The sequence below is a fragment of the Podarcis erhardii genome, assembly GCF_964252035.2.
Source record: "Podarcis erhardii genome assembly, chromosome: 1".
NCBI classification, from domain to species: Eukaryota; Metazoa; Chordata; class Lepidosauria; order Squamata; family Lacertidae; genus Podarcis; species Podarcis erhardii.
The window spans coordinates 132,778,785-132,791,068 of NC_138497.1; the positions used below are offsets into that span (position 1 = coordinate 132,778,785).

Below are 12,284 nucleotides of genomic sequence, written 5' to 3' on the forward strand. Positions count from 1 at the left end.
CGACTTCCAAGGTACGACTGTATTGCCACCTTCTTCCAGCTCACGTTAGAGCCACTGTAGCGGTGAGAGTTTCGGTCTTAGATTGGAGAGCTCCAGGTTCAAATCTCAACTTAGCCACAAAGCTTAACTGGTGACTCCCTCTCCCTCTCGCCTAATTCTAAGGCTTGTTGGGAGAATGAAATGGGGAGAAGCAAGCAAGCATATCACACTGAGATCCTTGGAGGAAAAGGGGGAATAAACGGTTACAAAGAGCTCAAAATGATTTCTATTCAGCCATATTTATCACCAAAGCTTCCTTATGAAACAAATCACCATCTCACAAGGGAAACGAAGTCCAAGACCTACTAAGAGCTCCACAAAGCACTTCTAGTTTGAAAAACCTGGTGATGCTTCCTCAGTGATCAATCAAGTTGTTGCAGGTTGAACTGAAGCAAACAGCCACAAAGGTAGTTGCGTGGTGTCGATCTTGGTTGTACAAAGCAACAGGGGAAGACTCTACAGTGGTACCTCGGGTTACATACGCTTCAGGTTACATATGCTTCAGGTTACAGACTCCGCTAACCCAGAAATAGTGCTTCAGGTTAAGAACTTTGCTTCAGGATGAGAACAGAAGTCGCATAGCAGCAGCGGGAGGCCCCATTAGCTAAAGTGGTGCTTCAGGTTAAGAACAGTTTCAGGTTAAGAACAGACCTCCGGAGCGAATTAAGTACTTAACTGTATTTCAATCAAGCTGTGAACAGCTAGATGAAACACAGCCTACCACTAGTCAGATATTTTTGCCTGCGAAGTGCTTGATAATCCCATCTCGTGTCCCAGGGCAGATAGCAAAAACAGGATTTTATCAAGTTTCTGGTAGGCATAGTACCAGCATGGTAGACTGAGTTTGACCTGGTGGTCATAACATGCGCAGGTCTGAACTCCAGTTCCATAATCCAAGAATTTGTCTCATCAGATAAAGACTCAGCAAGGATTTTTCTGTGTCTTTTCTCCATATTAAATGTACTCAGTAAGAACAAAATGTCACGTGCACCAGGGTAAGACAGATATTATTTTGCAAAATGAGTCCAAAGATTTTGCCTTTATAATATTGTTATTTTTAATGTAATTAGTTACATTATAATTGGGAAGGATATATGGAATGAATGGGATGTGAGCTCTGCAAGGTTGTCAAAAGGGGTAGGGGCGACAGGTTACTGATGGCTATAAACAAGACTTGGTTTTTTAACTACATTCCTTGGAAGAAGAAATGTCACATTTCAAGACAGTTGTGCTCTTTTGCTCACAGGCACCCTGATGTGGTCAGAGAATATGACCTTTTGTCATGTAGCCCTTGCAATAATAATAAAACAGTCTATGTCAGTTAGCAAGAGACTGAGCAAGTATAAGAACTTTCGGGACAGAACCAATTTTGGATGAAGACCTCTGCAGCACCCAAGGAACAAAGCTACAATTGCTCCATTCAACATTCAAAGTGTCGGTGCTGACTTTTAAAGCCCTTAATGGCCTTGGCCCAGTATACCTGAAGGAGCGTCTCCACTCCCATCGTTCAGCCTGGACACTGAGGTCCAGCTCTGAGGGCCTTCTGGCAGTTCCCTCCCTGCAAGAAGTGAAGTTACAGGGAACCAGTCAGAGGGCCTTCTCAGTAGTGGTGCCCACCCTTTGGAACGCCCTCCCAAGAGATGTCAAGGAAATAAACAACTATCTGACTTTAGAAGACACCTGAAGGCAGTCCTGTTTAGGAAAGTTTTTAATGTCTGATGTTTTATTATATTTTTAATATTTTGTTGGAAGCCGCCCAGAGTGACTGGGGAAACCCAGCCAGATGGGCGGGGTAAAAAATATTATTATTATTATTATTATTATTATTATTATTATTATTATTATTATTTGGTACTAGCCTGCCTATCTAGACATAACAACTGTCTTTGATAAATAGATCACTATCCAACCATCTCGTCCTCTGTCGTCCCCTTCTCCTTGTGCCCTCCATCTTTCCCAACATCTTTCCAGGGAGTCTTCTCTTCTCATGAGGTGGCCAAAGTATTGGAGTCTCAGCTTCAGGATCTGTCCTTCCAGTGAGCCAGGCACTCCTGTCTTCCACTGCCTCCCGCAGTTTGGTCAAACTCATGCTGGAAGCTTCGAGAACACTGTCCAACCATCTCGTCCTCTGTCGTCCCCTTCTCCTTGTGCCCTCCATCTTTCTCAACATCAGGGTCTTTTCCAGGGAGTCTTCTCTTCTCATGAGGTGGCGAAAGTATTGGAGCCTCAGCTTCAGGATCTGTCCTTCCAGTGAGCACTCAGGGCTGATTTCCTTAAGAATGGATACGTTTGATCTTCTTGCAGTCCATGGGACTCTCAAGAGTCTCCTCCAGCACCATAATTCAAAAGCATCAATTCTTCGGCGATCAGCCTTCTTTATGTACTGGCAATAGTACCAGTGTTCATAAGAAGTGATTAATAATTTCATCTATACATGCAGCATACTCACAATTGATCTATTTATCAAAGACAGTTGTTATGTCTAGATAGGCAGGCTAGTACCAAATAATAATAATAATAATAATAATAATGATAATAATGATAATAATAATAATTAATAATTAGTTCTCGAAGCTACCAGCATGAGTTTGACTAAACTGCGGGAGGCAGTGGAAGACAGGAGTGCCTGGCGTGCTCTGATCCATGGGGTCACGAAGAGTCGGACACAACTAAACGACTAAACAACAACAACAACTATTGCCTTGACCTCTGTGCTTTCCTCCTCTGATCCCAGGTTGCATCCATGACGGATCGTAGCATTACACTTTTTCTAAGATTTCCCCCATGGCATCCAGTTAAGACAGCAAAACAGTGCGAAAATACACCCTCCAGTTGCCCTGAAGCTGGTCAGTGCAAGCTCATCCTCATTCTAAATCCTGCTGTGGTTGAGTGCTTCATATTCCTGACCCAGCACAATGCTGAATCACTGCCTCTAGTGCTTTGCTAGATTTAGACCTCGGTACACGAAGCAGGCGTGTGGGCAGGGAACAGGATGACACGTAAAACACAGTTGATATTACACATGAACAGTGAGTTCCGAGTGAGCAAATGAAAACACATGCCTAGTTGTATCAACATTACCAAATAAGGCTCATGCTATGGCGCATACATTGATTCCCCTACGCAGAATTGTTGCAGAGAAAAATAACAGGTTCACATTTTTACCCGGGAGCAGCAATAAGAACAGGAGGTGAGAGCTCTCAATGGCTCCATTTGACTCATTCTTTGCTCTGGAGATTAAGCAGCGCCAAAGTTTCCAAAATAATTTGCAGAGGCACAGACATTTGCAGTTGGGAAGCATGTAAAGAGGACTGAAATCTCACCATGTGAGGCTTAATAGGAAACGTCTTGTGCACAAGTGAGAAGGGTGGAAAGCCAGAATTAAAAAACAACCTTCTGTCTGTCAAAGCTGGTCAGTGCTGCCCATCTCAGATAGCAAGTTGACATCAAACCCTGCTTTGGCTGTGATACCCAATGGATCTCAGCTCAAGGTCCCCACAGAATTCCTCCAGATATAACAGTATCTGAGCAAGCTGTCTTGAACTTGTGGTGACTTTAAGTGTCAGTCAAAGCACAGGGGAAGGGTGTGACCTTACTTGGGCTGGGCCAAAGAAGTTCCGCCAAGACTCCCTCCACCACACAAGCATTGTGGGGAAGGCAGAAAAATCTCAAAATGTTCAGACGGAGGGGGGTTTATGTTTAAGACAAGGTGTCTGAGCGTTTTCCCTTTAAAGCCCTAAACGGACTCGGTTTAGTATACCTATCCCGGACACTGAGGTCCAGCACCGAGGGCCTTCTGGCGGTTCCCTCGCTGCGAGAAACCAAGTTACAGGGAACCAGGCAGAGGGCCTTCTCGGTAGTGGCACCCACCCTGTGGAACACCCTCCCACCAAATGTCAAAGAGAAAAATAACTACCAAACTTTTAGAAGACATCTGAAGGCAGCCCTGTTTAGGGAAGCTTTTAATGTTTGATAGGTTATTGTATTTTAGTGTTTTGTTAGAAGCCGCCTAGAATGGCTGGGGAAACCCAGACAGATGGGCAGGGTATAAATTTATTCATTCATTCATTTATTCATTCATTCATTTATTATTCCCTCTCTTCCCCCAACTCATTTCTACAGAAAAAGAAAGCTTTGTCAAGTGGTGACGAGGCTGCACCCTCACCACTGTTCCGTCCTCACGGGGGACAGAGTGCCTGATGGGAACATGCTATGTCACGAGGTTGTGTGGATTCCGGGGGCTTTCTTGGAGATGAGGACGATGGCTTCCCCCGCTGGTTTCGCACTCAGTGCAACTGTTCATATGGGGATTCGTCACTAAGGGCAGGAGAAGGGATTCCTTCATGTCCTACCTTGTATTTTGAAGTGTCCCAGTTATGAACCAGCCGAGCAGGAATTAGAAAGCTGTCGTCCACATGACAAATGCTGCAGTAGTACCACCCGCTGTAACTGCACACCTTGGCTTTGCCATTGGAGAGGCCTATGGACCGCTGACAACCTGTCAATACGGGGGGGAAGGAAAAAAAAAACAGTTTTTAAAAATGCAGGACTCTTAGCAGTATTGGAAGGAAATCGCCATAACTACACGCTGCTGCGTTTTAGTAAGAGAGTGAACACAGAATATATAATTACTTTTCAAAACAGAACAGTTACAGCTCTAAATAAATATTACCAGAATGAGAGAATGAGGCGTTTTTGATAACTGCTTGTGTGACATTCCATGCTATCCTATTACAAAATACAGTCGTACCTTGGAAGGCAAACAGCGTAGTTCCCTGAACGTTTTGGCTCCCGAATGTCACAAACCAGCAGCCAATAGGAAGCTGCGCTTTGTTTTTTGAACATTTTGGAAGTCGAACGGACTTCTGGAACAGACTCCGTTCGACTTCCAAGGTATGACTGTATAAGATTCTGAACCACACAAATCTCTAACATGTCCTCATATGCTATGAAATAGTTTCAGGAATCCATGTACAAGCCCAGTTTCATATTACAGTGGTACCTCTGGTTACATACTTAATTCGTTCCGGAGGTCCATTCTTAATCTGAAACTGTTCTTAACCTGAAGCACCACTTTAGCTAAGGGGGCCTCCCGCTGCTGCCGTGCTGCCACCGCGCCATTTCTGTTCTCATCCTGAAGCAAAGTTCTTAACCCGAGGTACTATTTCTGAGTTAGTGGAATCTGTAACCTGAAGCATATGTAACCCGAGGTACCACTGAACAGCTTAGCAACTGGAAGCCCAGAGCCAAAGTGGGTCTCCTAAAGAGATAGTGGTACCTCGGGTTACATACGCTTCAGGTTACATATGCTTCAGGTTACAGACTCCACTAGCCCACAAATAGTGCTTCAGGTTAAGAACTTTGCTTCAGGATAAGAACAGAAATCGCACAGCGGCGGTGCAGCAGCAGCAGGAGGCCCCATTAGCTAAAGTGGTGCTTCAAGTTAAGAAAAGTTTCGGGTTAAGAACGGACCTCTGGGACGAATTAAGTACTTAACCCGAGGTACCACTGTACTGTATTGGCTGTTCTTCCTGATGACCGTGGTAACACCATTTGCTTGCTTTGTGGAATGGGCTAGGGTGTGTGAAGAAGCCCGGTCCATCACTTTTGAGCTTCTCAAAAGCACCCTTCTTACAATTCTATGATTCTAAGAACATTGGGCTTGCTTTGAAACGACGTGCTCTTAGAATGCTCAAGCTGACAGCAAGTCACACAGATTTGGGGGTGAGGGAAAGGGGATTGTTAGCAGAGAGGAGATTTTTTGGCTCAGGCACTGATTACACGTGTCCACAAAAGAAGGTTTCATGGAAGCCCTGAACGATCTGCCGTGAATGTCAGGATGCACAGATTTTGCTTATCTGTAAAGTCCAGGTGAATATGCCCAATAGAGGAAGGAGAATGTACATAGCTCGCTCATACAGCCCATGCAGAAGGTCCCAGATTAAATTCTGGGCCTCTCCAGGTGGGGCTTATCTGAAACGCCGAAGGGTTGTTTCTGGTCCATGTAGACAATACCGAGTCAAGATCAATCAGTGGTCTCGCTCAGTAAATGGCAGCTTCCAATGTTCCTAATACAGTGGTGCCCCGCAAGACGAACGCCTCACAAGACGGAAAACCCGCTAGATGAAAGGGTTTTCCGTTTTGGAGGCACTTCGCAAAACGAATTTCCCTATGGGCTTGCTTCGCAAGACGAAAATGTCTTGCGAGTTCCTGCAGGGTTTTTCCTCTTTCCCCCCCCCCCTTTCCTAAGCCCTAAGCCGCTTATCAGCTGATCCGCTAAAAGCCGCGAAACCGCTAATAGCGCTAATCCGCTAAGCTGTCAATGGGCTTGCTTCGCAAGACGAAAAAACCGCTATACGAAGAGCCTCACGGAACGGATTAATTTCGTCTTGCGAGGCACCACTGTATATAGTGTGGGAGGAGTTAATTGGTTCAATTTAGCATCTATTCAAGCCTATCAACTTCTGCTTCAGGGTGTGCCTCGCCAAAGTTTACTCTTTTGAACCAAGAAAAGTGTCCAAATGGTACATCCTGGAGATTCAATTGTTTTGATAAATTCAAACTCTGATCTCAGATTCAGCGATGACGTGAAATTGAATGCTTGATTCTGAGCCCGCTTCTTGTTTCTTCCATATTTTTTTAAACTTTGGAGTAACCATCAACGTGGCTGCAGAGTATATAGCAAGGGGAAGAATATTCTGTGAGGAACCTGACTGGGAAAAGTTGACAACAGGAAGCCAAACAGCCATAAAAGCTTCATTCACAGAAATTGCCTGAACATTTTTCAGACATTTCAACTAGAAACCACGAGGGCTAGAAACATAAATCTTAAAATAAAAAGCTGGAAATCCCAGAAGTCATAGAATCATAGAATAGAATCATAGAGTTGGAAGAGACCACAAGGGCCATCGAGTCCAACCCCCTGCCAAGCAGGAAACACCATCAGAGCACTCCTGACCTATGGTTGTCAAGCCTCTGCTTAAAGACCTCCAAAGAAGGAGACTCCACCACACTCCTTGGCAGCAAATTCCACTGTCGAACAGCTCTTACTGTCAGGAAGTTCTTCCTAATGTTTAGGTGGAATCTTCTTTCTTGTAGTTTGGAACCATTGCTCCGTGTCCGCTTCTCTGGAGCAGCAGAAAACAACCTTTCTCCCTCCTCTTTGTGACATCCTTTTATATATTTGAACATGGCTATCATATCACCCCTTAACCTCCTCTTCTCCAGGCTAAACATGCCCAGCTCCCTTAGCCGTTCCCCGTAAGGCATCGTTTCCAGGCCTTTGACCATTTTGGTTGCCCTCCTCTGGACACGTTCCAGTTTGTCAGTGTCCTTCTTGAACTGTGGTGCCCAGAACTGGACACAGTACTCCAGGTGAGGTCTGACCACAGCAGAATACAGTGGCACTATTACTTCCCTTGATCTAGATGCTATACTCCTATTGATGCAGCCCAGAATTGCATTGGCTTTTTTAGCTGCCGCGTCACACTGTTGGCTCATGTCAAGTTTGTGGTCAACCAAGACTCCTAGATCCTTTTCACATGTACTGCTCTCAAGCCAGGTGTCACCCATCTTGTATTTGTGCCTCTCATTTTTTTTTGCCCAAGTGCAATACTTTACATTTCTCCCTGTTAAAATTCTTCTTGTTTGTTTTGGCCCAGTTCTCTAATCTGTCAAGGTCGTTTTGAAGTGTGATCCTGTCCTCTGGGGTGTTAGCCACCCCTCCCAGTTTGGTGTCATCTGCAAATTGGATCAGGATGCCCTTGAGTTCATCATCCAAGTCAAAGTTCTCTGCCAGGTACCGGTCAGCCCTCTACACATATGCAATCGTGAAGAAGGCAGCCCTTCCTCTAGAAGTCTCTATTCCTCCTCTTTGCTCTATGACCTCTCCCAAGGAAGCGATTGCTGCTAAACCTGTTTTCACGCAGCAAAGCCATTCGCTTTCCACTTGATTTGTACTTGCCTTCCATTTCCTTGACAACACATTTTTGACCTGGGTCACACAGCAGAATGCACACAAACAGCCCTGTGTAGCCGAGTGAATTGCAAAACGACAAACTTAAGGAAGAGAGAGAGCGGCAAATAACAGTACAGCATCTTCCTGTCCCATTAGAAACGACCGACCGCTGAGGTTGCAGTGTTCTCCCTGCCCCAACTGTGTTGAAACTGTTCAACATCCCTCGCCTTGTGCCTGTCGCATGTTTTATTTTACAAGGACCGTTATTTCTACAACCCCTTCAAATCAAGTTATGAAAGCAGTCGATTCCTTTGATGTTAGGAGGTTCAAAGTGATGCACGGTGACAAATGTATCTCAGTGGCAGACACCAATTAAGCTATTTGCAAAAAATAAAGAAGGGAAAGGAAGAGGCGGGAGCAGTGATACAGCACAAGGTTGAGTACCTCTGTTGCATAGAGTCTGGATTCTAAGGCTTACAATGCCATTCCTTTCTTAGACTTCCACCCCCCCCCCTTTTCTTATTAACACCATTACATTTACTGGAATGAAATGCCATTGGGTATCCCTTTCCACCCTCAGTACAGGATTTTTAGGGATGCAAGTGGCCTATTTTAACTTGCAAGGGCACCTCTGTTGAATCAGCAAGCAGCAGCACTCTGTTCAAATCCATACAGGAATTTTCAAGGCATCAGATGTACAACATAATATTGGTTATTGATTAATAAGACAGGGGTGGGGAACCTTTTTGGTCTCAAGAGCAAGATTCTGTTTTGCTCCCAACTCCTCCTTTTCAGGGTCTTCCAACTCTCCAGTTCTATGATTCCTTTGTACATGGTGTTGTATGTTTTAGGACGCGGGTGGCGCCATGGGTTACACCACAGAGTCTAGGACTTGCTGATCAGAAGGTCGGTGGTTCGAATCCCCGCGACGGGGTGAGCTCCCATTGCTCAGTCCCTGCTCCTGCCAACCTAGCAGTTCAAAAGCACATCAAAGTGCAAGTAGATAAATAGGTACCACTCTGGCGGGAAGGTAAACAGCGTTTCCATGCACTGCTCTGGTTTGCCAGAAGCGGCTTAGTCATGTTGGCCATATGACCCAGAAGCTGTACACCGGCTCCCTCGGCCAGTAAAGCGAGATGAGTGCCGCAACCTCAGAGTCGGTCACAACTGGACCTAATGGTCAGGGGTCCCTTTACCTTTTATTACTACTACAACAGCAACAACAACAGCCGATAGAACGGGCAGGAGGAAAAGGAGAATGGTGCTGAAAGCCTGAAAAGATAAAATAGGCACCAGGCAAACTTGAGGAGAAAGAAGGGCCCTCTCCCTGGTTGCCATGCACCACACCTCAGGGGGCTGGGGAACCCAGAGGAAGGCTTCCAAGGAAGATAACTTTGCCTAGAAAATCCATGGTCAGCTGGTATCACCTTTGAGGAAGCATTCTGCCACGTGCGCGAGGAGGAGGAGGAGGAGGAGGAGGAGGAGGAGGAGGAGGAGGAGGAAACCTCTTCTAGGATGACACCTGCACGCATGTCACAGCAGGCACTACCGAAAACCAGAGAAAATATTTGCTCTTCAGAATTCCTTGTGCGTCATTGTCTTTGAGAATTGCATGCCTGGGGAAAGAGACTGTCTTTAATACACTGAGCTTTGTGAGCTGCTCCGGGAGCCTGGGTTAAAAAATATATTCCATATTCCTCACGCTTGGCTTTTCAAACTTCAACTGATTCAAAAGTGCAAACAAATTCAGATCTTTAGGATCCGTTGGCTATGGTTTCTTTAATCAGGTGGCAGCCCTAAGGGGGGGGGGAGGCAAGAACAATGTGCTCTCAGATAAGAATCTGTTGCAACACACATATGCAAGCAGTCTGTCCATGACCCTATGTGCCATCTTGCCAGGTCATCTTCTCTGCAGGCTTCGCAACATAAATTGTTGGCAGCCTGAAGACCTTTGCACAAGGCTCTGGTGACCAGTTTATGTCAACAGACAGTATTTGCGGGTTTTTCTGTGTGTACTGCTCAGGAAGGCCATCGTAGAAAGCACGAGTTACCTCTCCTGTTCATTTCTCGGTAATTACAGTTGTGGTCCTGCTCTGGAAGGGGAGAATGAGATGGTCTGCAGTCCACCCTCACTGCCTGGCAGACGAGAGAGGTAGAGGGCTTCACTTATGCTGTGAACAATTCTGCGCTTTGTGCATGTTCATTTGGCACAATTGCAGAAGTCTAGCAACTGGGCAGGGACGTAGGTGGCGCTGTGGGTTAAACCACAGAGCTTAGGACTTGCCAATCAGAAGGTCGGAGGTTCAAATCCCCGTGACGGGGTGAGCTCCTGTTGCTCGGTCCCTGCTCCTGCCAACCTAGCAGTTCGAAAGCACGTCAAAGTGCAAGTAGATAAATAGGTACCACTCTGGCGGGAAGGTAAATGGTGTTTCCGTGTGCTGCTCTGGTTTGCCAGAAGCAGCTTAATCATGCTGGCCAATTGACCCGGAAGCTGTCTGCGGACAAACGCCGGCTCCCTCGGCCTATAGAGCGAGATGAGCGTGCAACCCCAGAGTCGGTCACGACTGGACCTAATGGTCAGGGTTCCCTTTACCTTTACCTAGCAACTGGGTAGGAAAGCTTTCAAGCGCTTGAAAAATTCAACAGACCTTCTTTGCCTGTGCATCCTGGCCCACCACACCAGACACAACACAGCTGACAGTGCACATAATGGACCACGGCAGCAAGAATCTGAATGCTAATAAATAGCTTGTACAATGCCCTGGTACAGACAGGCCTGCGGTGTTTCACACAGAAAGGTTCTGCCTTTTCCCAATCCCATTCTCCTTTCCCCAGCCTCCCCCTCATATCACGGGCAGTGGAAGGAGAGGTGGAATATGTAGCAATAAAAATAAATAACAGAAGGTCTCCAGAGGTCTCTCTTATTGCTGGCCAAGTTGCATCAGCCTTTAACGAGGCAAACCATTTTTAAATAAAAATTTTAAAATCCTGCCCTTTGGTATGTTTGCAAACCTCAAAATCTAAGCCAATAAAACCTGAGTGAAATACTACACTGGTTATCTCGCAAAGGTGAATATGCTGCAGGAGAAACCTTCACCCTTGAAACTGACTGACTTTTTATTGCTTGGATTTCCCAATCTCCGCATCACAAAACCGCCAAGTACAACAATGCGACACATTGCACACCTGCAAACACGTCTCACTCCCCCCCCCCCCCCACTGTTAGAAGCAATAAAGATGATGCAAGGACTGGGGATTAGCATGTTTCAAGAGCTGAGTGGACCTGCTCTTTGGCGAGGTGAGGAATAAGGATGGGAATGGGGAGCCAGCCATTCCCCAAGCAATGCATTTCTCACACCCTTGTCTGAAATGTGGGGGAAAGGGTTTTGCCTGGATTCAAAGCAGGGAAGGGTTTTTCTCCTCTATTTATTTATTTCATAAAAATTATACACCCCTTGCTTGAAACGGTTCTGCAGCGGATTCAGGGCAGCGAAAAGAGCTTTTCTCACACACAGTATCATTAACATATGGAATCTGCTAATGGCACCAATTTAGAAGGCTCTGAAAAGGGATTAGCCAAATTCATGGAAGGGCATTCTTTAATTAATTTTTTTAATTAAAGATTTTTTTTTGGGGGGGGAGGGTTTTACAAAAGTACATACATCGTTTCTGTTTTCAGATCGCCAAGTCCTTTCTACAGATAAGTTATATTCAATGTGAGACATTAATGTTGTGGTCAATATAAGGTTGGGGGAGAAGGGGGGGCAGTAAACTTTCATTCTCTTACTTGGTTGCTACTAGCTCATCTAGCTAAATGACAACTCCGATTTCGCTGAATACCCTCCAAGGGGAGGGAGAGGCAAGTAGGAAAGACATGCTGATTTCATGCACCCTGCTTGTGGGCTCCTTGGAAGATTCTGGTTGGCCACCACCACAAACAAACATGGGTGCACAAAAGATCTGATCCAGAAGGGTTTTATGTTCAAGGATGAGGAACATTCCGTTTTTCTTTTTCTTTGTAATCTTTCATCAGATAGGACCTCACCGTGACCAAAAGCCCCTGAGCGCTGAACCACTGCTTCCATCAGCCGCAAATTTGCACATTGCAGGAAACATACTGTGATAATAACAATGCTAAAGTAAAATTGTGGCAGCATGTTTGTGGGCTACATGTGCATGCATTATACACAATTCCAGACCTATCGGAAGATTTTCAAATGTGGCTAATATGCAAGAATGATGGCATGACTGGTCGAGCGTGGAAAATGGCACTGCACCAGAGCATTCT

At 45.6% G+C, this 12,284-nt stretch overlaps 1 protein-coding gene across 3 annotated transcripts in view; it reads right to left on the reverse strand.

Moving 5' to 3' along the window:
* The window catches only part of PLEKHM3 (pleckstrin homology domain containing M3), a 78,669-nt gene that overhangs the window by 46,114 nt on the left and 20,271 nt on the right, over positions 1-12,284 (reverse strand). For all 3 annotated transcript variants that reach the window (XR_014159336.1, XM_081873371.1, XM_081873370.1), the window contains one exon: positions 4,392-4,537. Coding sequence is in view for 2 of the 3 variants with exons in the window: in XM_081873371.1 (XP_081729497.1) it covers positions 4,392-4,537 (146 nt within the window). In the remaining variant the exon portion in view is untranslated. The remainder of the gene's footprint in view (positions 1-4,391; positions 4,538-12,284) is intronic.